Consider the following 27730-nt stretch of genomic DNA (forward strand, 5'->3'; position numbering starts at 1 on the left):
TCAAGTTTAGTGGACTCCTCTGAAAGGGGGGGGAAGAGGGGAGGGAGGAAGGGAAGATAGGAGCAATGGAAAGTTACCCAAAGAACAAAACAAAGGCAGTGGGGCAGGGGAGGTTAAATAGCGAGCCAAATGAGAAGAGGAAGCAGGGAGGCAGAAAACGGCAAGGTCACAGAAGCTGAGTAAGGGAGCTCACAAGAAGGAGAGAGCCTCTATGAAGCAGGAGACACCCTGCCTGCCTGCTTTTCTGAACATCTATGATCCCCAACAACCTAAAAAGTGAAGGACACTGCAGTTTAAGATGTTTATTGTTCTGTATGAGCTGTTATCTTCTGTTTTATATGATTAAAACAAAGAACAAATGTGTTAGACTCTGTGCAAAGTGTGCGTGCAAATTAACTGCTTCACAACTGCTACATCCCCCTGAGAATTAACCATAAACCAAAAGGTTCACACATTTTGGGTGGAGTTTTGGGAGAGGACGTGTTTAAGTATAAGGGAGTTTGGAAGAGCTGCTTTGGTCCAAGGGGCCAGGCAGCTGGACAATGCTTTCCAGTTCTCTGAAAGGGATGCCACATAAAAGGTCTGTGTCCTGACAGTACAACTAAAGTTCCCAGGATTGGGGCAATGGCTGGACTCTGTTCAGACTCCAGGGCCTTAATGCAACTTGGGGACCCAAGGACACAGAGGCTTGGATTCCCCTCACAGCAATCCTAGTGAGTGGCCAGGAGGGGTCACTTGCTAGGATCTGTGACAACTGCATTCCCGCCTGCTTGGCCTACATCTGTAAAATCTATTATATTATTAAACTTTAAAACTATTTTTTCTGTAATTTTGTCTATATTTTGATCATTTGTAATAGTATATGAAGCAGTGCTATAGCATTCTGAAACATCTTCTAAATATTATTCTGTTTTCTGTAGGATATAGTTTACAGAAAAGATTCATTGGTGTTTGTATACTTTCACTTATTGTCAAAAAAATGCATGAGACAATAGCAAGAATCTTACCTGATTTGGCTTCACTGACTGGGGTTTTGACTCTTCTTCTGTTGCAGCATATATATTAATAGACACAAATGCCAGACCTGCCGGGATAGCTGCTAGCGTTGCCCTCTGGGAGAGAGACAGAGATAAAAAAAGAACCTTTAAATAGGAAATTCTTTTCTCCTCTTCACTAAAATCCAGGTCATTTCAGTAACACTGATGTGAATGTCAAATGATTTTAAATTAAAATCAGGTTAAGAAAGTACCTTTTAAAATCCACTTCTATCACACAAAAACATCAGAACCCTTTTAGATACAACAAAAATACAAGAGCATTCACTTCGAAAGAGATCCAGAGCCTGAAAAGTGCAGTCCATTGTATTGGTATGGCCCTACTACTAGTTTTTTAGTAATTTTTTATTTAATCAGAATTACCTCTGAGATGCAGTCCAAGATTGCATTATTACACCAGCTAGTTCAGTTTCAGAAAGCAGCAATTAATATTGTTTCCCACAGATATTATTACTGCCAGTACCATAATGCTATGTTTGGGTACTTCTGACTACACTCATTTTATTTAAAGTAATATTGATAGAATGGTTTTGTTAAACAAAATAAATAATAATACATCAGAAAGAATATGTATTGCAATAGCGTCTAGGAGACCCACTCATGGTTCAGCCTCATTTTGCTATACACTGCTTAAACAAAGAAGAAAGAGCTGGTGCTAAAGAGAATGTATTTCCTTCACCACAATGGCTTTCTATTTAAAGCTAGCTCATATCATATATATTAATAAATTCTGCTTCTCAAATATTGTATTTTACTAGTAAAAACTGTGTTATAATACATACACAAGTAAATACTAAGAAGAGTTTTATGGAGAAGGTACGTTTTATCTTTGAGTTCTATTTCAGATTCTGACATACACACCTCTACCTCGATATAACGCTGTCCTCAGGAGCCAAAAAAATCTTACCGCATTATAGGTTAAACCGCGTTATATTGAACTTGCTTTGATCCACTCAAATATGGGTGTAGCTCTGCAAGTAGAAACCTACCTAATACAAGCAACACTACATTGACCATAGTATAAGGAACAGGAAAAGGCTTTGGATTTCAATTTCTTTATAACTTATGGACAATTTCGATAAAGCATTTTAGAACAGAAAAAAAAAGACATTTAATTTACATTTTTCAGTTTATAATTGTTTTAAAACAGTAAAAAAAAAAAAGAGGTTATTTATCACCTCATTCACAAAACTGAAGAACTAAAAGCAAAGTATATGGAAATGAATAGTTTAGAACATCAGATATTTGATAACCCAAAAAAACAAAAAAAGGGAAGATACCCTTTGTAACTGGAGTTCTTCAAGACTTGTGGTCCCTATCTGAATTCTACGGTGGGTACGCATGCACTCCATGTGCCTGAGACCAGAGAATGTTTCAAAGTAGTGTCTGCTGGTTCGTGTCTACATTCTTGCTCACCTTGTGCTCTGTGCTGAGGGTATAAGGTGCGGTATGGTCAGACACCTCTCCAGTACCTCCACTTATTGCAAATCAGAGATGATATGAAGTGATACCACAGAGGCTGCCTGTGCTCTTGTAGAGTGAGCATGTGTCCCATGTGAGGGAGGAAAGTGTGCCAGCTGATAAAGTAGAGTACAGACAGAGATCCACTTGTGCGGAAATAGTTTGCTTTTGGGCTCATTCTGCTAGGGCAACAAACAGCCTAGGTGACGTTCTGATTGGTTTCATTCTCTGCAGGTACAATGCCAAAGTTTATCTCACATCCAGAGAATGAAGTCTTTTCTGTAAGGCATGGGACTTCAGGAAGAACACAGGTAAGTGGTTAGTCCAGGTATGTGAAATTCCAAAATTTCTTTAGGAGTGAATTGCGCACGTAATCATAGTGAGACTTTGTCTTTATGAAATATTGTGTAAGGAGGGTCTGCCATCAGGATCTCTAGTTCACCTACTTGTCTTGCTGAGGTGATAGCAATGAGGAAAGCTACTCCATTGACAGGTCGGTGAGTCATCAAACAGGTAGCCACGGATTTGAAACATGGCTGAGTAACAGTTAAAAGTACTAAATTAAGGTCCCATTGAGGAGGTGGTCTTATTACCAGTGAGGAAGTTCTAATTAAGCCTCATAAGAACATGGAGTTGCTAAATGTTGGAGGGTGATGTGCACTGATTACTGTCAGGTGAACCTATGTAGAACAAGACCTGTCATCTTGAGGGTAAGGGGGTAATGCAAAAATATCAGGAATACCCATTGTCTCAGGAGATATACTGAGCTCCAGACAAATGCTTCCACTTTCTTAGATAACATTCTTTGGGTGCAGTCCTTTCCAGTCTTGCACTGTTTTGGAAGAAGAATGTTCTAGATCCCACACCCATTCAAATACCATACCTTGATATGAAGAGTTTCTGAGTTGGGCTGACATACACAGAAGACTTGGGCCATTTGGGCACAATGAGAATGACTTGTTCTCTGTCCTGTCGAATATTCTGCAGTAATCCATGAAGAAGACGGATAACAGAAAAGACATAGTTTAAGCAGTCTGTTCAAGGGAGTAGGAGAATATAGCTTCTGGAGTACTGATCCTGAGCACCCCTGGAACAGTATGTATGGCACTTACTGGCAAACAGGTTCCAGGTATATTCTCCACTGAGTGAAGATGTTCCTCACCACTAAGCTGTGTAACTTCCACCCATAGTCAGTGACAAACTGCCTGCTGAGGCTGTCCACCAGCAAATTCTAGGTTCCTGGGAGGCACACTGCTCATAGGGCAATGTGGTTGTTGATGCACCAGTTCCATAAACTGACCACTTCTATATGCAGAGAAATGGATCTTGCTCCTCTGTGTTTGTTTACATCAGATATGGTTGTCATATTATCTGACATTATGAGAATGCAGAGAGACTGGATTAATGGTAAGACTGCCCTGAATCTTTCTTGGGCTGCTCTGAATTCCAGGATATTTATATGCATTCTGGTTTTTCAGGGCATCCAATCACCCTGTACTGTGTGACTGTCCACATGAGTGCCCCAACCTAACAAGGAAGAGTCCATGATTACTGTCCTATCAGGCATGGAGCACAGGAACAGAACTTGTGCAGGAGCTTTCCATCAAGTCAGAGAAGCCTTTATCTTGATGGGAAGTGTCACTATAGTGTTCATGCTGGATTTACTCATTATGTTTATTGTTCAAAGCCAAGCCTGCAGGCAGCAGAGGTGGAGTGTGGGAAATGGCATTACATAAGTACATGACACCATGTGACCCAACATCAGATCCAGACCCATGTCCGAAGGTTGTATATAACCTGATCTATCAAGTTTCCCATGGCTTGGAATCTATACATAAGGAGATACCACCTTGTTCTGACTGAGTCTATGGTCACTCCTATAAAACCTAGTCAGGGTAGACTCTTACAGCAGGAGGTCATCTAGTCCAATCCCCTCCTCAAACAGGACCAACACCAACTAAATCACCGCATATCAACGATGGATCTCTACCATCCTGTCATTTTGGGGACTAGAAAATGTTTGGAATAAAATCCTTTTTCCTTCACGCTGTAGATGTACTCACGCCATTGCAGGGACTGGAGAAAGGAGTCTCCCTCCTGAAGGAGGATCTCCTCATGAGAGTGGTCCCTGAAGAGGGACAAGAAAGGGGGTTTTGGAGGTGCTGGGGAAGGAAACTCGATGATATAGCTGGAATGGATGATATCCAGCAGCCACCTGTCCACAGTCATTGTGGAAAACCGTGCTAGGTGTCCACCACAGCATCTCTCTGAATCCAGTGGAGATGGAATCAACACTGGTACCAGGGATGGGATGAGAGATGGGCTTCTCTCCCTAAGTCCATGTCCTCTACCGACAGAATCTCCGTGTTAGGATTGGTCCCAAAAACAAGGGAGATTGCAGGTATGGAAGGAGGAAGATATCTTCTGGAGTTCTGCAAGATACTGGAACCTCTGAAAGCTGCATCACATCGATTTACACCATTGGAGCCAGTGTAAAGGGACCCTTAATAATCCTTATAGGGCTGTGATGGTACCTCCAGTAAAGAAGTGTCTGACTCCATGGTCTTTGTCTGTACCAACCATTCCCAGTCCCTAAGCTATGATGCTTTGTTTTAGTTGGTACCATGGTCAGCATCAAGGACGATGCAAGGAATGGTACTGAAAAAGCCTTGCTCCTATGCACCTTCTAATCAACAGTCACAAGGCTTAGGAGGACCTAAATCCTTGTGTTCTAGGCATGAAGTCTTGCTTTACCTGGACAGGATCAGGGAGGGATTTCTTCTCTTAGCAGAAGATCTGCTCTTCTGCTTCTGAGCGTCCCTTACTCTTATGAGAAAGCCCAGACAAATTACATTTCTGAGTCAAAAATCAAGCTGGGAGGAGTAATCCTCTAGGGCTCAGGCCAATGTACAGGGGGGATCGCTGCAACCTGGATCTGAGTGAGGCCTCGTGGTGTTCCATAGGTGCTTTTGAAGTTGAACTTTTTATGCCTGCCATGTTCAGCTGGGGAAGGCGAGGTGGACACTGAATTTAACATAGATATGAGCTTTTCTGAGGAAGTACAGGCAGCCCTGGTGGTCATTGCTGACTGAGAAGGAGCAGCAGCAGCAGATGTGGTTCCTGAAGCCCAGGCATAATCTAAGTCCCATGCCGGGGATCAGAGAATTCCCTGGGGTTGGGGTTTTAACTGCTACTTAAATCTGTAAAACTAGTAACAATGCTAACTACATATACATCTTTGAAATAGCTAGCTCCAGACACTGGAGACTCAGGGCATGTACTGGTAAGAAGGAACCGGAGAAGCGCTGGTCCAAAGAGCCCCTTTTCCCTTAGCACAGAACACAAGGAGAGCAAGGGAGCAGGACACTACTTGCAAGAATTCTCCAGTCTCAGAAGCATGTATACCACACAGTGGAATATATATGGAGGTCATCACTTCAAGGAGAACACATTATTCTTAAGTATAAAGAAATATATAATCATAACAACAACTTTACCTCTAAATATTTCCTTCTAAGTGATTCTGTTAAATGGAAAATATTAGTTAATATTTTCATTAACAAAATCTATTGAAAATGTTTACAAATTTTGTTTCTTCTATTAAGATTATTTATGTAGTTTAATGAGGAAAGTATATAAAATCAACTTAGCATAATTACATGTTAACTTGCATTTAATGCTGATCAATGTGACACTACTGTGTGCATACATAATTGCTATTGTTCTTTTTCAAAAGTTTGTGTCATGTGTGTATACTGAGATTATTGAAAAAAGAATAGTATTTATTTTGGTTAACGTTATTGTGGTGTGATGAAGTAAACAGAGCTGGGGTTGAAATCTTGATCCTCTAGCTCTAAAAACAAAGGACTATCACTTGACCTACAAAAATGCATTTTACTACATCTGTAAAATGTAGGGACAGTATACTTCTTAAGTTAGCGGTATGAAACCTTACTCAATAAGAAGGGCTGTGAAGTGCACAGAATTAACATGAGCAAGCAGAACAACCGAAATTAGAAGAGATGGGTTTCCTCTTGGCCAGGGGCGGCTCTAGGTATTTTGCCGCCCCAAGCACGGCAGGCAGGCTGCCTTCGGCAGCTTGCCTGAGGGAGGTCCCCGGTCCCGCGAATTCGACGGCATGCCTGCGGGAGGTCCGCCGAAGCTGCGGGACCAGCGGACCCTCTGCAGGCATGCCGCCAAAGGCAACCTGCCTACCGCCCTTGCGGTGACCGGCAGAGCGCCCCCCCATGACTTGCTGCCCCAGGCACACGCTTGACGTGCTGGTGCCTGGAGCCGCCCCTGATCAGGATGTAAGTAGATTGGCAGGGATGTGTGTGAGGAGACCACAAAAAGAACACCCTATTCCCATAAATTTTCCAGTGCAATTTCACATCCCCAACATGTTGTGATAAGTTTCTTACATTCTAGATGTTTTCTTAAACTGAATCTTTTGGTATATCATCTTCATTTATTCAGGGGCCTGGTCTACACTACGCGTTTAAACCAGTTTTAGGAGCATTAAACCGATTTAACGCCACACCCGTCCACACTAAGAGGCCCTTTATATCGATATAAAGGGCTCGTTAAATCGATTTCTGTACTCCTCCCTAACGAGAGGAATAGCGCTAATATCGGGATTAACATATCGGAATAGGGTTAGTGTGGCCGCAAATTGACGGTATTGGCCTCCGGGCGGTATCCCACAGTGCACCACTGTGACTGCTCTGGACAGCATTCTGAACTCTGATGCGCTGGCCCCGCGAACTTTTGAAATTCATTTCCTGCTTCCCCTGCATGGAGAGCTCATCAGCACAGGTGACCATGCACAGCTCATCTGCACAGGTAACAATGCAGTCTCCTGAGAATCGAAAAAGAGCTCCAGCATGGACTGCATGGGAGGTACTGGATCTGATCGCTATATGGGGAGAGGATTCAGTGCTAACAGAACTGCGTTCCAAAAGACGAAATGAAAAAGTATTTGAAAGAATTGCAAAGTCTATGATGGATAAAGGCCATAGCAGGGACTCAGTGCAGTGCAGAGTGAAAGTTAAGGAGCTCAGACAAGCCTACCAGAAAACCAAAGAAGGAAATGGAAAGTCCGGTGCAGGGCCAAAAACATGCCACTTCTACGCTGAGCTGCATGCAATTTTAGGGGGCTGCACCACAAGTACCCCACCCCTGTCCTTGGATTCCGACGTGGGGTTTGTAATCGCCATGGCTGAGGATTATGCGGACGGGGAAGAATACGATGAGGAAGCTGACGAAGACGACCTTGCAGAGAGCACACAGCACTCCGTTAGCCCCAACAGCCAGGAGCTTTTTCTGACCCAGACGGAATTAGCCTCCCAGCCCTCTCAAGCAACTATCCCAGACAATGAAGCCATGGAAGGGACCTCTGGTGAGTGTACCTTTACAAAAATCAAACATTGTTTTTTAAGCAAGCATTTTTTTAATGATTGATTTGCCCTGAGGACTTGGGATGCATTCACAGCCAGTAAAGTTACTTAAGTTTGTTAACATGTCTGGGGATTGAGCGGAAATCCTCCAGGGACATCTCCATGAAGCGCTCCTGGAGGTACTCCACAAGCCTTTGCAGAAGGTTTCTGGGCAAGGCAGCCTTGTTCCGTCCACCGTGGTTGGACATTTTACCACGCCATGCATGTAGCAAGTAAGCAGGTATCATTGCATGGCAAAGCATAGCTGCGTATGGTCCCGGTGATTGCTGGCATTCAAGAAACATCCGTTCTTTATCTCGCTGTGTTATCCTCAGCAAAGTGATATTGTTCAGGGTAACCTGGTTGAAAATCAGGAATTTAATTAAGGGGACACAGAGATGGCCATTTTCCTACTGGGTTCGTGGAATGCAGCTTAAAAAAAAAACCTTTCCTGCACGTAGCCAAGCGGGGGGACGGGAGGAATGAAATACCGATGATCTTTTTCGCGTTTGGTCAGCAGAGATCTTCCCAGCTAACAGCAACGCAGTGGGGGGGGGGGGGGAGGGCGGTGAATGAGGGTGATTAGCATTGAGCTTTCATGGTACCAGCCATGCGGTGGGGGGAGGGGTAAAGCACTGAAGAAGCCGAAAGACAGTGGCTTACCATGGCCGCATGCAAGCTGAATTCTGATGCCCGGACCTGTGTCTATGAGATCTGTAACCCCAGAGCTGCAGGCACTCAGCATTAAGATGAAAAATGCGACCTTGTAGTGAAATCACATGTGCTATGTAAGGTGAATAGTGCTATTGACTGTGAAAGAGTATAACCATTGTTCTGTAAAATGTATCTTTTTAAATACCTCTCTCCCTTTTTTCCCTCCCTCGTGCAGCTGCAAATTTTTCAAGCCTCCCTACTCCATCCCAAAGGCTAGCCCAGATAAAGCGGAGGAAAAAGAAGACGCGAGATGAAATGTTCTCGGATATTATGGAAGTTACCCGCAAGGAAAGAGCTCATCTGAATGAGTAGAAGGAGGTGGTATCAAATTACAGAAAAGATGCCAGTGAACGTGAGGACAGGAGGGACACCCGAGATGAGAGGTGGCGGCAGGAAGATCAGCAGGAAGATCAGAGGTGGCGGCCGGAAGATCAGCGGTGGCGGGATGCAACTCTGGGGCTGCTGTGTGATCAAACTGACATGCTCCGGCGTCTGGTGGAGCTTCAGGAATGGCAGCAGGATCACAGAGTGCTGCTGCTGCAGCCCCTGTATAACCACCCTCAACCCTCACCATGTTCCACATCCTCCTCACCCAGACGTGTAAGAACGTGTGGGGGGAGGCTCCGAGCACCCGGCCACTCCATCCCCGTGGGCAGCTCAACCAGAAGGCTGTCATTACTGTGAAATTTTTTTAGTGGGCTTCTCCATCCCTCCTATCCTCCTCCCAAACCACACCCTGGCTACCTGCTCAGTTCTCTCCCTCTTTTAATAATGAATTAATAAAGAATACACGATTTTTAAAATATAGTGACTTTATTTCCATAAGTAAGCTGTAATCGAAGGGGGAGGGTGAGTTGCTTACAGGGAATGAGTCAATCAAGGGGGGTGGGTGTTCGTCAACAAACACAGCAGTCACACCGTACCCTGGCTAGTGATGAAGCTCGTTTTCAAAGCTTCTCTGATGCGCACCGCTTCCTGGTGTGCTCTTCTAATCTCCCTGGTGTCTGGCTGCACGTAATCAGCGGCCAGTTGATTTGCCTCAGCCTCCCACCCCGCCATAAAGGTCTCCCCCTTACTCTCGCAGAGATTGTGGAGAACACAGCAAGCAGCAATAACAAAGGGGACATTGGTTTGGCTGAGGTCTGAGCAAGTCAGTAATGTGCGCCAGCGCGCCTTTAAACGGCCAAAGGCACATTCTACCACCATTCTGCACTTGCTCAGCCTGTAGTTGAACAGCTCCTGACCACTGTCCAGGCTGCCTGTGTATGGCTTCATGAGCCATGGCATCAAGGGGTAGGCTGGGTCCCCCAGGATAACGACAGGCATTTCAACATCCCCAACTGTTATTTTCTGGTCTGGGAAGTAATTCCCTTGCTGCAGCCGTTTAAACAGAGCAGTGCTTCTGAAGATGCGAGCGTCATGAACCCTCCCTGGCCATCCCACGTGGATGTTGGTGAAACGTCCCTTGTGATCCACCAGTGCTTGCAGCACCATGAAAAAGTACCCCTTCCGGTTTACGTACTGGGTGCCCTGGTGCTCCGGTGCCAAGATAGGGATATGGGTTCCATCTATCGCCCCACCACAGTTAGGGAATCCCATTGCAGCAAAGCCATCCACTATGGCCTGCACGTTTCCCAGAGTCACAACCTTTCGTAGCAGCAGCTTACTGATTGCTTTGGCTACTTGCATCACAACAGCCTCCACAGTAGATTTTCCAACTCCAAATTGATTCCCGACTGACCGGTAGCTGTCTGGCGTTGCAAGCTTCCACAGGGCTATCGCCACTCGCTTCTCTACTGTGAGGGCTGCTCTCATCTTGGTATTATGGCGTTTCAGGGCAGGAGAAAGCAAGTCACAAAGTTCCATGAAAGTGCCCTTACGCATGCAAAAGTTTCGCAGCCACTGCGAATCGTCCCACACCTGCAACACAATGCGGTCCCACCAGTCTGTGCTTGTTTCCCGGGCCCAAAATCGTCGTTCAATGGCTAGAACCTGCCCCATTACCATCAGGATCTCCAAAGCGCAGGGGCCCGCGGTTTGAGAGAATTCTGTGTCCACGTCCTCATCACTGTCATTGCCGCGCTGTCGTAGCCGCCTCCTCCTCGCCTGGCTTTGCAGGTCCTGGTTCAACATATACTGCACGAGAGTGCGCGAGGTGTTTAAAACATCCAGAATTGCGGTATTGAGCTGAGCAGGGTCCATGCTTGCTGTGTTATGGCGTCTGCACAGTTCACAAAGGAAAAAAGGCGCGAAACGGTTGTCTGCTGCTTTCAGGGAGGGAGGGGTGAGGCTGTACCCAGAACCACCCGCGACAATGATTTCGCCCCATCAGACACTGGGATCTCAACCCAGAATTCCAAGGGGCGGGGGAGACTGCAGGAACTATGGGATAGCTTCCGGATACCAACCTACAGTGCAACGCTCCGGAAATCGATGCTAGCCTCGGACCATGGACGCACACCGCCGAATTACTGTGCGTTGTGTGGCCGCATGCAATCGACTTTATACAATCTGTTTTACTAAACCGGTTTCTGTAAATTCGGAATAATCCCGTAGCGTAGACGTACCCAGGGTCAGAACAGGGACTTCTGCTATCATGGTTTTCTCTTTCATCATATTTCACACACTCTAGAACGGGAGTTCTCAAACTGGGGGTCAGGACCCCTTAGGGGGTTGCGAGGTTATTACATGGGGGGTCACGCAGAGGCAGCTCTAGCCATTTTGCCGGCCCAAGCACGGCGGCATGCCGCGGGGGGCGCTCTGCCGGTCGCCCAAGCAGGCATGCCTGCGGATACTCCACCAAAGCCGCGGGACTAGCGTTGTTCCAGGTCGGCCATAAAAATATTGGCATATTGTGGGGCCATGCGGGTGCCCATAGCGGTGCCACTGATCTGGAGATATATATTGTCATTAAATTTGAAATAGTTGTGTGTGAGGATAAAGGCACAGATACAAGGATACAATGCATTGGTGACCTTCCAGAAAACACCATCCTAGCCACCATGGATGTAGAGGCTCTCTACACTAACATCCCACACACTGATGGAATACAAGCTGTCAGGAACAGTATCCCTGATGATGCCACAGCACAACTGGTTGCTGAGCTCTGTGCCTTTATCCTCACACACAACTATTTCAAATTTAATGACAATATATATCTCCAGATCAGTGGCACCGCTATGGGCACCCGCATGGCCCCACAATATGCCAATATTTTTATGGCCGACCTGGAACAACGCTCCTCAGCTCCCGTCCACTCACGCCTTCTCTACCTACGCTACATTGATGACATCTTCATCATCTGGACCCATGGGAAGGAGACTCTGGAAAAATTCCACCATTATTTCAACAGCTTCCACCCCTCCATCAACCTCAGCCTGGACCTATCTACACGGGAGGTCCACTTCCTAGACACCTCGGTGCAAATAAGTGGTGGTCACATTAACACCACCCTATACCGAAAACCTACCGACCGCTATGCCTACCTTCATGCCTCCAGCTTCCATCCCGGGCACACCACAAGATCCATTGTCTACAGCCAAGCACTGAGGTACAACCGTATCTGCTCTAACCCCGCAGACAGAGACCAACACTTAGAAAATCTCCACCAAGCATTCTCAAGACTACAGTACCCACACGAGGAAATAAGGAAACAGATCAACAGAGCCAGATGTGTACCCAGAAGCCTCCTACTGCAAGACAAGCCCAAGAAAGAAACCAACAGGACTCCACTGGCCATCACATACAGTCCCCAGCTCAAACCCCTCCAACGCATCATCAGGGATCTACAACCCATCCTGGACAATGATCCCACACTTTCACAGGCCTTGGGTGGCAGGCCAGTCCTCGCCCACGGACAACCTGCCAACCTGAAGCATATTCTCACCAGCAACTGCACACCGCACCATAGTAACTCTAGCTCAGGAACCAACCCATGCAACAAACCTCGATGCCAACTCTGCCCACATATCTACACCAGCAACACCATCACAGGACCTAACCAGATCAGCCACACCATCACCGGTTCATTCACCTGCACGTCCACCAATGTAATATATGCCATCATATGCCAGCAATGCCCCTCTGCTATGTACATCGGCCAAACTGGACAGTCTCTAAGGAAAAGGATAAATGGACACAAATCAGACATTAGGAATGGCAATATACAAAAACCTGTAGGAGAACACTTCAACCTCCCTGGCCACACAATAGCAGATTTTAAGGTGGCCATCCTACAGCAAAAAAACTTTAGGACCAGACTCCAAAGAGAAACTGCTGAGCTCCAGTTCATCTGCAAATTTAACACCATCAGTTTAGGACTAAACAAAGACTGTGAATGGCTTGCCAATTACAGAACCAGTTTCTCCTCCCTTGGTTTTCACACCTCAGCTGCTGGAACAGGGCCCCATCCTCCCTGATTGATCTAACCTCGTTATCTCTAGCTTGCTTCTTGCTTGCTTATATATACACACCTGCCCCTGGAAATTTCCACTGCTTGCATCCGAAGAAGTGGGTATTCACCCACGAAAGCTCATGCTGCAAAACAAACATTAGCAAAGTTACATATTTCCCTTAACCTAATTTTCTGAAACTGAAACTGATTTTTTGCTGAAACTTAAAAAAAAAAAAAAAAAAATTCCACCTGAGGCAGAGACCAAGCATGGAAAATTTCAGCACCAATGGTTAAAATTTTATAACATTATATGCAAATGAGAATGGGGGCTTGTAATGGAAATTGTTATGCAAACCTACCTATGAAAGTGTCACTACCAACTTCATAAATAATATTTAAATAATAGTACCCTAAAATAGAAATCTTCACAATACAAAGGACACAGAGTACAGCAATAAACAACAAAACAGTAAATGTAGCATTCATTTGGAGATTCTGACCCGGAGTTCTGGTTACATTGGTAAAAATGAATCAGTGGGTTTCAATTTTATCATCTTACAATTATTCCAGATCAGATCTTTTCAGTTTATATGTAAAATAACTTTAAAAAAAACCAACCTGCCAGTTTTGCTAATTCAACCAGGAAACCAAATATCAAGATGCATTCTTTCTGGTTCACTCAAAGATGTTCCATTTGGAACGATTCTGATAAAATATGAACCAAAACAAAATCCCCATAAATTGTGTTGACTGTGCAGGATTAATGAAAATAAGGAGTAGTAATCAGTAAAGTCAGCAGTTATGACTAGAGCCCTGCAAATCTGCAGATATCTGTGGGCCATTTTTGCAGATTGAGGATCAGATGTGGATACAGATACAAATTTTGTATCTGCACAGGGCTTCAGTTATGACTCTGAACACAGAAAGCCTTGTCTATATAGTACAAGCCTTTTTCTTAAAGTTTCTCACAGTTGCATTTCCACTAGCAAATTTCCAAAGATGGTAGCACTAGTATAGGGAGGCTGCCAGCAATTTAACCACCATGTGATTAACCTGAGCAGGGTTAGGATGTTGGTTAAAATGCTATTGTCCACTCTATAGTAGTGTAATGGTGGGGAAACATAAAGAAAAATGCTGGCATAAACACAGTCACAAATAAGTTTGTTGTATTAAGAAGCGTCATGTTTATATGATCACTTTTAGAACATAACTTTAAAATGATAATACATATGATCTTAAAATAATCTGTGATGTGTTTTCCAAGAGAACAGACTGATGAACAAACAGATCTTCCCTCTCATTATATTTTATGATCCAGTCAGTCTAATGAAGAATAATTAATCACTGTTCAATCTTATTCATGTACATTCTTCTACAATTATACAATATAGACATTCTCTGACTATTTTAAAACTCTACAATAAGAGTTTCACAGGTCTGCTTAAGGTCACTAGAGTATGTCTACATGAAGACAAAATACCTGCAGCTGACTCGGGTCAGCCACAGCCATACTGTGGGTAGGGCTTTTATCCCTGTGTAGGCATACCCTTAAATACCTTATGCTAGTGGTCTAAATTAGACAAGGGCCATGCAGCACAGGATTGGAAAGCTGTAACCAACTCCTTGATGCCCATGCCCCCATACGTAACAAAAATCTGGCATGGAAGTGAATTAAATACTCCATCTTTTTGTTCCTGATTTTTTTTTAAATTAATTTATTTTCTCCCCCCGCCCACATTTAATAATCATATCAATTTTCTTCCAGAATTGAGTGTACAACGCATGACTTTATACCAAGGCACCATCAATATTATACTCATGGAAAAGTAGTTTGAAAAACAGTGGTGCCTGTAACCTTCTAGTACCATTTCCACACTGTCTACCTATCACTGGTTTTCTGCTTAAGAGACTTTACCCAGAAGAGCAACCCAAAGGCCCAAAAGTTTTGCTGTCATTCCTGAAAACTATCAGAAAAATGTTCCTTCCATATTCCCAAAGCTCTCAGTTGTTGTAAATATATATATTTTTCAAGACTATTATTTTGAACTACATAAAAGCAATGTTATGGCTACTAGATTAATCATAAGGTAGATCTGAATTTAACATTAACTAAAATTTAGCATGTGTTTCTGATATAACACAAGTCAGTGACAAACTGCAATTAGTCATCAAAATACTACAAGCGGGGCAGTCATTAGTGCCTTAATAATTTTCAGACTCCACTGCTCTTTTATTAATTAGCCCATAATCAGATTTTACAATAATTTGCAAATAAACGTATTTCTGACCTGAGCATCTCTCTAGAAATCATGGACAGAGGAAAAACTAGTAATATCCTTTCCAATGACATCAGTGAAAACCATAACACTCAGGTTTGAAATATCTAGAGATCCCAGAACATTATGATCAAATCAAAACGAGGCAGATTTCTCCTTTAGACATCTCAGGTAAATTATGTTCTATGCAATTTACTGTATGGATGTTTCAAGTGTATGAGGTCCTCTCTATTCTGTTTCCATAGCATTATTTGTAAGAACAGGAGATTTTGCTCACATCATTGGCCAAAATTTCTTCTCACACCAATATGCAGTGAGCTACAATACTGCTGGTTTGAAGAAGCTGACGTTTATTAGCAAATCAATGACAGAGCAAGGATTTAAATTTAGGATTGTGTGACTTCCAACTTTGTGCTCATCCTTCCAGATCATGAAACTGTCTATAGATATGATCATATGAGCAGAACCACAAGACAATTTGTTCTGAAAAATATACACTGCACTCATCTTAAGTCCAAATACAGCTGAATGTTCTAATAATCAAGAGTACTATTATTTAGTATTTGTACTGCAGTAGCACATGAAGGATACAATCAGGACTGGGGCTTTATTGGGTTGGGTACTGCGCAAACATAAAATGACACTGTCCATGTCTCAAGGAGTTTAAATATAAGATAGCTGAAGAAATCTAAGGAACAAAAAGAACTCCAATTCTAAAACTGAAATGTTTAGATCATGATGGTACTATAACAGCACACATTATTTAACCAATTTTAACTCTAAATCTAACGCATCTTTTCTTTCCCGTTCTTTCTCATTATTGCATCCTTTCATTGTCACCTAACTAAACTGTCTGCTATAATACTTTAAACCTTTAATAGTTTCTAAAGCAACACTTTATAAAAGGAATGAATTCAAAGACTATTTTCTAGAGATGAATGTAGGGTGAGTATGGATCCAGATTTCACTAGAATTGTACGGTATTCAGAGCCAGAATTTTTGGTTCCTGAGTTTCTCAGTGACTTTGGCATTCTAGACTGAAAGCTGGTCACTGAAAACAATCAGAAGGATTGGCAAAAGGAGACATCAGTACTGTGTAGTACATCACAGTGTTCTTCTTAGCCTGCATGAAATTCTTTTATTTTTTTATTTGGAGGGAATTTTGTTTTATTGTGGGAGGGCTGGGAGCAGCGGTGGGTCCTGCCTCTAGGAGTGGGGGCCTGTGGGAGGCCGTGGGAAGGGGGTTGGGTGGCCCCCCCGAGAGGAGGGGTGCAAGGGAGAGGGGATCAGGTCCTGCTTTCAGGGTGGAAGGGGTGACCCTGGGGGAGGGTAAAGGGTCCTGCCTATGGAAATATGTGGGTGACGCCCAGAGGAGGCATCAGGTCGGGTCCTGCCCCCTGGTGATGGTTTTGAGGCAGGTCCTGGCCCTCTGAAATCCCTGGGGGATCGGGGTCCTGCTCCCAAGGAACTTGGGGGGAAGCCATGGCGAGGAGGTGGTTGGGTCCTGTGCCCAGGGGGTAGGAGGGATCTGCAGCGTGAGCCTGCCTTTACTCAACCCATAGCAATGGCTCCTGTCCTAGCCTCCTTCTCCAGGCATTGCATAAGAACGTAGAACATAAGAGTGGCCATAATGGGTCAGACCAAAGGTCCATCTAGCCCAGTATCCTGTCTTCTGACAGTGGCAAATGCCAAGTGCTCCAGAGGGAATGAACAGAACAGATAATTATCAAGTGATCCATCCCCCTGTCGCCCATTACCAGCTTTGGCAAATATAGGCTAGGGACACCATCCCCACCTGATGCACAGGGTTGCAGCGCTGCTCAAGTTTGGCCCAGCCACCTCTCCTTCATGACCAGTGGAGCGGGGGTCAGATGGGCCAAATCTGAGTGAGTGGTACTGTGACTCTGTGCACCAGGTCACAAAGCCTGGAATGGGGGACTGGGCCCAGCCCTGTGGAACAGGAGCAGCTGCTGCAGGAATAGTTTTTTCATTTTATAGGTTGTTTTTATTTTATTTTGTGTTATTTTGCATTTGCAAAAAACACGAGGCTCTAGATGTCTCTTATATGGATAAAAAGCAGATCAGTCATCTCATCCCAAAGGACTAAACCAGTTTTATAAAACAGAACAGACTAACAGTCTTGACATTATTTTTGGTCACAGAACCATGAATAGCAGATATTTTGCTTAAGTGGAAAAATTCTGGCATAGCTATATTTTCGAGGGAAAAAAACCTGCTAAAAGCATAATTTCTACAATAATAGAACTGGAGTAAAACACGTCAAAGTATAATAATAAAGCTGTCAAAATATACCTACATAATTTGGGCTTTAAGTCTCTACATTTCAAACAATCTACTTCCAAGTGTTGAAATAATATCAGAGATCAAAAATACAGATTCTGCAAAAAGCATGAAAACTAAAGAGCTAGAGGACTACAAAGTATACAGTGCCTTACTATTCAAAGATTTAGGGCTCCATTATAATTTAATCTATATTCCACATTTATGTGACTCTCCTGGAAGACTATTCTTCTCATTAAAACTCATGAAAACTTGGCATTCTCCCTCCAAAAATGTGCTGTAAAGCTAAGGAAACAAACCCAGCAGGTTGGGATAAATCTCAAGTGAGAAAACATAAAAGACTCAAATAAACAGAAAGCAACAGAGGGTCCTGTGACACCTTATAGACTAACAGATGTACTGGAGCATGAGCTTTCGTGGGTGAATACCCACTTCGTCAGACGCAACCTGCAAAAAGCAGGTTACAAACTGAACTCCTAAAAGTTACTTTTAAAAAATGTGTCTGTCTTTAATAAAGTTGCCTTCAGCAGCTTGCTCTCACAAAACCAGTACTTAACAACCAGATCAAGATAGGTCTAATTTTAGCAACTGCTGCATGGGTCATAATTTCACATAGGTGAACTCTTCTTAAAGCTGCATATCTTTGATATCAAGTATAGATGCCTTCCATGACCACTTAGTTTTCTATAACTAACATACAATCATATTCCACCTTCAAACTCTGTACAGATATCTTGCTCCTTTAAACAGGGATTCCACAATTTGATCAAGTGCAAAGTAGTGAGTGGCCTTAGTGAAAAAAAAAATAATCTAACACTTCAGAATGCCTTATCCTTTTGAAAGTATCTCAGGGGAACAATAGAGTGAAGATGTTATTCCACATCCATATGAGGTCTGTTTGGTTCTCTTAATAACTACAGTGCAATAAAACAAATGATATGATTTATTATTATTTTACCAACAGCAGTTGTGTTTTTGAAGGCAAATCGATTCAGAATGTTTCATGATGTTCCCATCTCCATACAATACATATGGACACCAGCAGTACTTGTGGAAGAGAGCAAATTTTACAGGAATTGGGAGTGGTAGAGACAGGAGAACAAACAATGAACTAGAGTCTAGCTGCACACAGATCCTTTTTAAGAAAAAAACATCTTAACTGAATTTTAGATAACAAACCTGATTTTCATCCCGTTGACTCAACCTGTACGAATACGCACAGTAAGGGTGCAAGTATGTTTGCACACATTTGCTTCAATTATTTTGTAGGGGCAAACAACCTTTGCATGTGAGCAGGTACAAAACCTATTCAACAGTTTGATTCATGCTTGTACTGAAGAAAGTGTGCACACGTTTGTTTGCACACCTGAATGGAAGCCTAGTAGAGGCCTTTAGGTATAGTTTATGTCTCATTTAAAATTATGCAGCATTTAACATCTGCTGTCTACAATACATTGAATGTATTTAAAACATTAATTTAGTTATAACATAGCATGTTTTAATGTCATGTTTTCTTATGTATAATTGCATCTTCCAAACATAAGGAATTAATTTCTATTTTACTTATAGGCTATTCATAAAAATATTAATCTTGTTTGTATACTTTTATGAATGCAAAGTGAATAGTTATGTGAAATGCTGTAGTTATTCCATGGTACTGTACATCTCTTTTAAATTAAGTAAAAGTCAAGCTGCACAGGGCATGCATAGCAGGTGGGAATGGCCATGGTGTGAAACGGAATCTTACTGGTAAAATTATGTGTGATTATACTTGCTCAATGGCATACGGACATGTCTTAAATTTGCTGATAGTCCATTTGTTGTTTACTTATCAAACATTTTATCAAAATGTTTGTAATTTCTTAATACATCACTGTACGCTGCGTTCTAATTTCAAAGTAAAAAGGGTGCAGTCTAGTTATTTCAACATATGAGTGGGAGCCAGGAACTTTGGAGTGCCAAACCTGGCTCTTAGAATGATTTCTTCTGAAGCTTTGGGTAAGGCATACTGGGTCTGACTCTGCAAAGTATCAGCATCTTGCATGATCAAGTTCTTAACCCCTGCTTTGATTTCACCTATCTCGCGGGGGTGTTGTGGGGATTCATTTAGTCAACATCTTCAAAATGTGAAGATGAAAAGGACCGTAAAAAAATAATTAACAAAACTAATTTTCTTTTAGTCTTTTTTCATATTTTAATCAGACACCACTTTACTTTTGTCAAGAAGCAAGGCTAGCAGCCCTCAGAGAGCAGAAACCAATCCTACTGAGCAGATAAGAGGGGCTAGCTAATAGCTGGAAATCTACCCTTGAGAGGGGAAGGATAATCAAAGTTTTACTGATGTCAATCTGGAATAACTCCACTGAAGCAAAGTGCCTCAGTTATAATAAAATGTCAGATTACATTCCCATTAAGTAACATTCTGCATATTGTAAATTCATTTCCTCCCACAGTTCTCCAATAAGTAAGTGTACTTTGCTGCAAGTTTTATTAATAGTAAATATAATGTAAAGGCTAGATACGATTATATGAAACATGGCTGACAAGATGCAGGTATTATATTTTTAATATAGAGGATTTTTTTCCTTTTAAATTTTCTCAATAACGAAATTTTAAAAATAATAATCCATTAAATGAAACCTGCCTTTCAAAAGTATCAAGAAGCATATTCCAAGATAGCAAATAGTATTTCTAAGTTCTCTTAAAATTCCTGTTTTCTTCCATGTGAGTAAAACACAGAAAGTGTTTAGAGAGAAATGAGCACTAAACCGCTAAGAATTTTCAAGTATCAGAGGGGTAGCCATGTTAGTCTGGATCTATAAAAGCGGCAAAGAGTTCTGTGGCACCTTATAGACTAACAAACGTATTGGGGCATGAGCTTTCGTGGGTGAATTTTCAGAATCATTTTGATATTTTTACTGTTTTAAAACCTTTATTTCAACTTTCAGTTTACCTTTGCAATTCAAAAGAGAATCTTTTGTATACTTGTGACAAGGGAACATTATGACAGGCAATGTATGTTCCATTATTAAGGACAAAGCAAACATGAAGTAATTTAGTAAAAGAAAAAAAAATGTGGGGTATCGGGAATATTACTCTTTGTTAAACGTCTATGATGCAAGAACATCCGCATTACTAATTATATACAATAGTGCAACAACTGATAATTTTATTCCTGCCCTCCATTTAGAATGTGTATTTACTGGTTGAGTTAAATTTCTAGAAATCAGGACTCCTGGGTCTATACCCAGAGATGCCATTGTCTTGTTGTTATACCTTGGTCGTGTCACTTTACCTCTCTGATGCCTCAATTTAAAAAAAAACAAAAAAACACAGCATTAGAATATTCTATCTACTTTACAGGCTGTTGTGACGCTCCATAATTTCATTATGGACGCTTCTGTCTCAACTCCACTTAATGGTTAGGTTTAGACATTGTTCTAACCTCTATTCTGCATTGCCCTCTAAGTTAGGGATCTCAAACTCAAATGACCACGAGGGCCACATGAGGACTAATACATTGGCCCGAGGGCTGCATCACTGACGCCTTGCCCCCGCTACCCCACGTCCATTCCACCCCTTCAATGAGGCCCCGCCCCTGCCCGCCTCTTCCTACCCCTTCCCCTATTCCAACCCCTTTCCCAAATCCCCACCCCTGCCCTACCTCTTCTCCACCTCCTCCCCTGAGCATGCGGCTCCCTGCTCCTCACCCTCCCTCCTGGAAAGCGCTAAGCACCACCAAACAGCTTTCTGGCAGTAGGAAGCACCTGGAGGTAGGCAGAGGAGCAGGGACATCGGGGGTGGGGGTGGGCAGCGGGTGAGGAGAGCTTGACAGCTGCAGGAAATAACTGGGGGAGGGGCAGGAGGAGCTTGGTGGTCCCCAGCAAATAACTCCATGGGCCATGTGTTTGAGACCCCTGCTCTAGGTTTTGATAGAAGTAACTGATTTTCATACAAATTGGAATGTTTAAAAAGGAGGGTAGAATTATTTTTTGGAGAATTTGAGAACCGAAGGAGTCTTTCTGCTCTTTAATCAAAAATTAATATGCTTTACATTCTTCCTCAGTGCCTCAGACTTCTTTGGCACAGTAGTTATAGATTCAAACTTCACACTCAAGAATCAGATCCTTACCCACTTATGAAGGGTGAATTTTTAATTGGTAGGGCATTTTTAAAGAAACAATTACCTAGGAGTATTAGTTCTTAGGAGCTGAGCCATAGACATGTCATAGACAATAGAAGAGTCTGTGGCACCCACATGCAACCCACACTGAACTCAAAGGGCCTCCATGTGGGCACAGCAGTCCATCCCCATGCAATATACTGCAGGAGCTAGGGCTTACATTTGTATTTTACACCTGATCAGCCATTAAACACTAGGCCTTAAATAACATTTTTAAGGCCATCTTAATTCCCCCACTTCACTCTGTGATATGATTTTACCACCCAATATCTTACAAACCAATTTAAGCATATACATAGAGATGTGCAAGATCAGAGGTATCTTTTTATTGTAAAGTTAGTATACAAGCTTTCTTGGGAACAAAACTGTAACACTGGTTTCCACTAGCCATTTAATTGGGCTTTGGTAGAATGATGCAATATAAGGGTGTTGAGTTTCATTTTTCTTTTCTTGTGGCAATGGGAGAAGGTTATCTGAAATGACTTTGTTAACTTATTATTAAATCAATAATATTTAAAATTGGTGCATTTTTAAACAGAACATAAGAGGAAAGCCAGTATTTCCCTATGTGACTGCTTCTAGGTAAATACAAGACACCTAGAAGCAGAGTCACATTTTAAAATGTCAAGGAAAAAAAATGTGACTCAGTGACTCCAACAGATATTTCTAACACACCCTAAAAGATATACAGGTAATCATGAGTAAGGCTAAGTTTTGGTCACGGGGTCACAGACTCCGTGACTTCTGCAGACCTCCATGACTTCAGCCTGCAGCCGCTGGGAGCTTCAGGGTACCCCCACCACCCATGGTGGCCGAGAGATGCAGGATACCCCTGCCGCCCGGAATGGCAGGCCCCCTGCAACTCCCCAGCTACTGGGGGGATGGGGGGAGGGGAAAGAGGGGGAATCCCTGGAGCTCCCCAGTCCCCATGGGGAATCCCCAGCAGCTCCTCAGTCACAGCAGGGGTCCATCCCAGCCACTGAGCAGGGGTCACAACTCCCAGCCACAGCAGGGCAGGGTGCAGGCCCCTCCACTCCCCATTTTGTCATCGACATTTTTAGTAAAAGTCAGGGACAGGTCACTGCTTCCGTGAATTTTTGTTTATTGCCTCTGACTTTTACTAAAATTGTCCATGACAAAATTGTAGCCTTAATCATGAACGAGCAGGACAAGTCTCCAACACGGAACCCCATACAGCTGTCATCAAGACACCATTAACCACCCTGAGGCAGGGGCTACAAGTGGCCGAGGCGGAGACACAATAAGAGCGTGGGGAGAGCCAATGAAAACGTGAGGTGACTATGACTACACAGACCCATGTCACGCCGTCCGCGCGCCTACAGTGCAGAGCCCCCCAGTCTCCATGGCGGGTACCCCCCCCGGTCACAGGCTCTGGGCCATCGGTACGAACTAGCCCCCATGTGCCTCTTCTGTCCATGCTGGAGGCTCAGAGAACATCCCGGGCCAGTGCCGTGCAGACCAGCCAGGGCAATGGCAATGCCTCTCCCAGCCGCACGCCCCTGTCGACTGGGGGCCCCGCTCCACAGCACCGTAGGAAGGAGCGTCCGGCTCCCTGCGCAGCCGGGAAGCCCGAGGGGAAGTGTCGGCGGAGCAGGCCGGCTAGGATCCCTGGCGGGAGGGCGCCCCCCGTGGCCCTGAGGGGAGAGCTGGGGGAAGACAACGGCTGTGGGAGGGAATCGGGGGGAACTGCTGTCCCCGCCCGATCTGCTCTCGCCTATAACATGTCCCGGGGGCAGAACCGCTGCCCCCGCCCCATGGCAGTTGGAACAGGGACGGACGCTCACCTTAGCCGCCATTTTAGTGACCCCTCCTCCTGTCCTGTCCCCCAGCGGCGAGTTCGTACGGCAAGCGAGGAGGTCAAACCAGTGCTCTGCTTCCGCGGGGCTGGCCTGGCACTCCACCCCCGGAGCGTGGCAGGCGGTGGGCGGGGCTAGAGACGCCGCTCATCAGAGCCTCCCTGTCAGATTTGAATGTGAAGCGCGCGCGCCAGTGCAAGGAGCTAAAGGTTTCTTCTCGAGAGACTGTAACCAGGCTTTGATCGTCATTTCTAGCAGCTTGGCCGTTCCCCGGGAGTTCGCCATCGAAGTTTCAACTGTAAAAGATTATGTAGCAACACAATACGCTCATTCACAGGCGGCAGGGGCTCAGAGTGACACCTACAACACAATGGGGTTTTGCTACAACATTTTCCAGCTGAGGTAAAGGAGCTAAGGGGAAAACGAACGACAGCTTCTGACAAAAAACACAGGCCTGCGAAAGAAAACGTATGACCTCAACTGTGACCCAGAGCAGGGTTACAGTTTTGAACAGTCGGCCAAGTACCTAATGGCCCTGAGACATGTTGGCAGACGCTATGAAAGTGACTGGATGGATTAGTATCAGTTGTGTCTTCTCCCATTGAAATAGGAAACTTTAATCACTCATGTTTCTGGGGAGCAAGAGAGCTGGAAATATAATTCAAGCTTCTGGGAAGGAATAAAGTAGAAAAAGCCCTTTCAAGCTTGTAAGAGGTGATGTGCTACTGACATGTATCATTTCAAAGGGGGGAGGGGGGGGGGTTGGAGACAATCAGAGAAAAAGGAAACTGGATCTTCCAGTCTGATCTGGCTGCTTTGTGCTGAGCCAATGAAGCAAAACAGCCAGGAAACCAGCTTAATCTGTGTAGGAATCCTGAGATGGGGTAAGATTGTTGTAATGACTTGGCTTGTATGCCACTCCCCTTCCCAGCCTCTAGCACAGGGGTCTCAAATATACAGCCCCTGGAGTTATTTGCTGTGGCCTGTCAAGCTTCTGCTGCCCCCCTAAGTTATTTCCTGTTGCTGCCAAGCTCCCCCAGCACGCAATGTCCCCGCACCTCTGCCTACTGCCAGGTGCTTCCTGCCACCAAACAGCTGTTTGGTGGCTTAGCACTTTCCAGGAGGGAGGGAGAAGGAGCAGGGAGCTTGGCACTCAGGGGAGAAGGAGGAGAAGCTGTAGGGCAGGGATTTGGGGAAGTGGTTGGAATAGGGGCAGGGAGGGGGCGAAGTTGAGGTGGGGACTTTGGGAAAGGGGTGGGGAAGAGGCATGGTTGGGGCCAGGCCTCATGGAAGGGGTGGAGTGGGTTCAGGGGTGTCAGTGATGTGGCCCTGGGGCCAATGTACAAGTCCTCATATGTCCCTCCTGGTCATTTGAGTTTAAGATCCCTGGTCTAGCATAAATTAATTTTGGCATAGCAATGCTCAGTGTTGCCACCCCTAACTTTTAGGCACCTTTAAAATCAGTAATATTCACAAAGCCTCAGTTAGGTTTCCTACAAAATAAATGTGGGGAGGTAAGCACCTATGAATAGGATTCATAAAAGCCAAAATGCTAGGGGGTGCCCTGCCTAAACTAGCCAATAGGAAATGCCAAGGGGAAGAGTGTGTGGTAAGCCCCACCCCTCAGAGAGTCCCTAAATCTAGGCTTGAAGCAGTTGCCTGTCTCTGTTTAGGATTCTCAGCTGTGAACCCAAAGCCAGGTGCCTAAAGGTGTTTCTTGCAGTAAGCTATGGGGGAGGAGGACCTTCCTCATAACTTTTAGTGATTGGGATACTTACCTGGAATGTGGGAGACCCCCCTCCCCTTCAATTCCCTCCTCTGCTTGAGGGAGAGAAGGGAGATGCTACCTCTCAGGAGAGTACCTTAATGACTGGGGTATGGTATATTCTGAAGGGGGGAAGATGATGCCCTCCAATCTCTGCTTTTAAAGCTGTTCCACTTTAGACAAATAATTGAAGAGTCATGGTAGCCAAGGGATAGGATCCTAGGTGTCTCTCATGCTGAGTGTGAGTGCTCTCAGCAAAAGGCTATAGAGTCTTTCTTGTGCATATGCCAAATTGGCAATCCTATATTATACCATTCCAAAGAGTATGCAGTAAACTAATAAAAATATTTTACATAAATGAGAGAATGTTGAAATAATAGCTTTTTATTAACTAATAAGAAAGATGATGAGGCTGGTAATGAACTTGAAGCCGTGTATGAGCGTGCATGTGCCCACACAACTGAAAAGTAACAATACATTTTAGATATGGTCCCTTATGTATTCTTAGAAATTATAAAAATGTGCTTTAATTCTTTGTACAGGGGAAGGCAACCTATGGCACGCGTGCCGAAGGCAGCACGCGAGCTGATTTTCAGTGGCACTCTCACTGCCCTGGTCCTGGCCACCGAACCGGGGCCTCTGCATTATAATTTAATTTTAAATGAAGCTTCTTAAACATTTTAAAAACCTTATTTACTTTACATACAACAATAGTTTAGTTATATATTATAAACTTATAGAAAGAGTCCAGGGCTGCCCAGAGGATTCAGGGGGGCTGGGGTCTTCAGCGGCGGGTCCCGGAGCGGAAGGACCCCCCTGCCACCGAAGACCCGGAGTGGAAGAAGCTCCAGGGGCCCGGGACCCGCGAGAGTTTTCCGGGGCCCCTGGAGCGAGTGAAGGACCCCGCACCAGTGGCCCTGAAAAATTCTCATGGGGGCCCCTGTGGGGCCCAGGGCCTGGGACAAATTGCCCCACTTGCCCCCACCCCCGGGTGGCCCTGAAAGAGACCTTCTAACAACATTAAAATGTATTACTGGCACACAAAAGCTTAAATTAGTGTGAATAAATGAAGACTCGGTGCACTGCTTCTGAAAGGTTGCCGACCCCTGCTTTAGTATCTAATTGGTATAGTTTTTCTCAATAATATATATTGTCTGAAACTGAAATATTGATAATAGGGCTGTCAATTAATTGCAGTTAATTCACGTGATTAACTCAAAAAAATTAATCATTATTAATTGCAGTATTAATTGTACTGTTAAACAATAGAATACCAACTGAAATGTATTAAATATTTTTGGATGTTTTTCTACATTTTCAAATATATTGATTTCAATTACAACATAGAATACAAAATTTACAGTGATCACTTTTTTATGTATATTTTTATTACAAATATTTGCACTGTAAAAATGATAAATAAAAGAAATTCAGCCAATCGCTAAGACAAACAACTTTGTTTACATTTACAAGAAATAATGCTGCCCACTTCTTATTTACAGTGTCACCTGAAAGTGAGAACAGGCATTTACATGGCACTTTTGTAACAGGCGTTGCAAGGTATTTACATGCCAGATATGCTAAACCAGGGGTGGGCAAACTTTTTGGCCCAAGGACCACATCTTGGTATGGAAATTTTATGGCAAGCCATGAACTGTATGGCAAACTCATGAAATTGGGGGTTGGGGTGCAAGGGCTCCAGCTGGGGGTGTGGGCTCTGGGATAGGGCTGAGAGGTTGGGGATGTAGGAGGTTGCTCTGGCCTGGGATGGAGGGGTTCGGAGGGCGGTAGGGGGATCAGGGCTGGGGAAAGGGCCAGGGGTGCAAGTTCCAGGCAGCGCTTACCCCAAGCATCTCCCAGAAGCAGTGGCATGTCCCCCCTCTGGCTCCTATGCCGAGGCATGGCCAGGTGACTCCGCAAGCTGCCCCTGCAGCTCCCATTGGCCACAGTCCCCAGCTAATGGGAGCTGCGGAGGCAGCGCTTGGAGCGGGAGCAGTGTGTGGAGACCCCTGGCTGCCCCTATGTGTAGATGCCGCAGGGAGGACATGCTGCTGTTGATGATCCTTTCGGGAGCTGCGTGGAGTGGGGCAAGACCCTGACCCTGCTCCCCAGCTGGAGTGGGGCAAGCCCTGGATCCTACTGCCTGGTGGGGACCTCGAGGGCCGGATTAGAATAATAGAATATCAGTGTTGGAAGGGACTTCAGGAGGTTATCTAGTCCAACCCCCTGCTCAAAGCAGGACCAATCCCCAGACAGATTTTTGCCACAGATCCCTGAATGGCCCCCCTCAAGGATTGAACTCACAACCCTGGTTTAGCAGGCCAGTGCTC

General features: G+C 44.3%; 1 protein-coding gene across 1 annotated transcript in view; it reads right to left on the reverse strand.

Annotated features, from left to right (window-relative positions):
• APOOL (apolipoprotein O like) overlaps window positions 1-23782 on the reverse strand; it is a 47158-nt gene extending 23376 nt beyond the window's left edge. Inside the window, exons 1-2 of the mRNA XM_039488360.1 lie at window positions 23624-23782; window positions 1008-1112 (exon numbers count right to left, since the gene is read on the reverse strand). Of these exons, the coding sequence (XP_039344294.1) occupies window positions 1008-1112; window positions 23624-23635 (117 nt within the window). The 5' untranslated portion in view covers window positions 23636-23782. The remainder of the gene's footprint in view (window positions 1-1007; window positions 1113-23623) is intronic.
• Window positions 23783-27730: the final 3948 nt, after the last annotated feature.

Source organism: Mauremys reevesii, linkage group 9, assembly GCF_016161935.1.
Source record: "Mauremys reevesii isolate NIE-2019 linkage group 9, ASM1616193v1, whole genome shotgun sequence".
NCBI lineage: Eukaryota > Metazoa > Chordata > Testudines > Geoemydidae > Mauremys > Mauremys reevesii.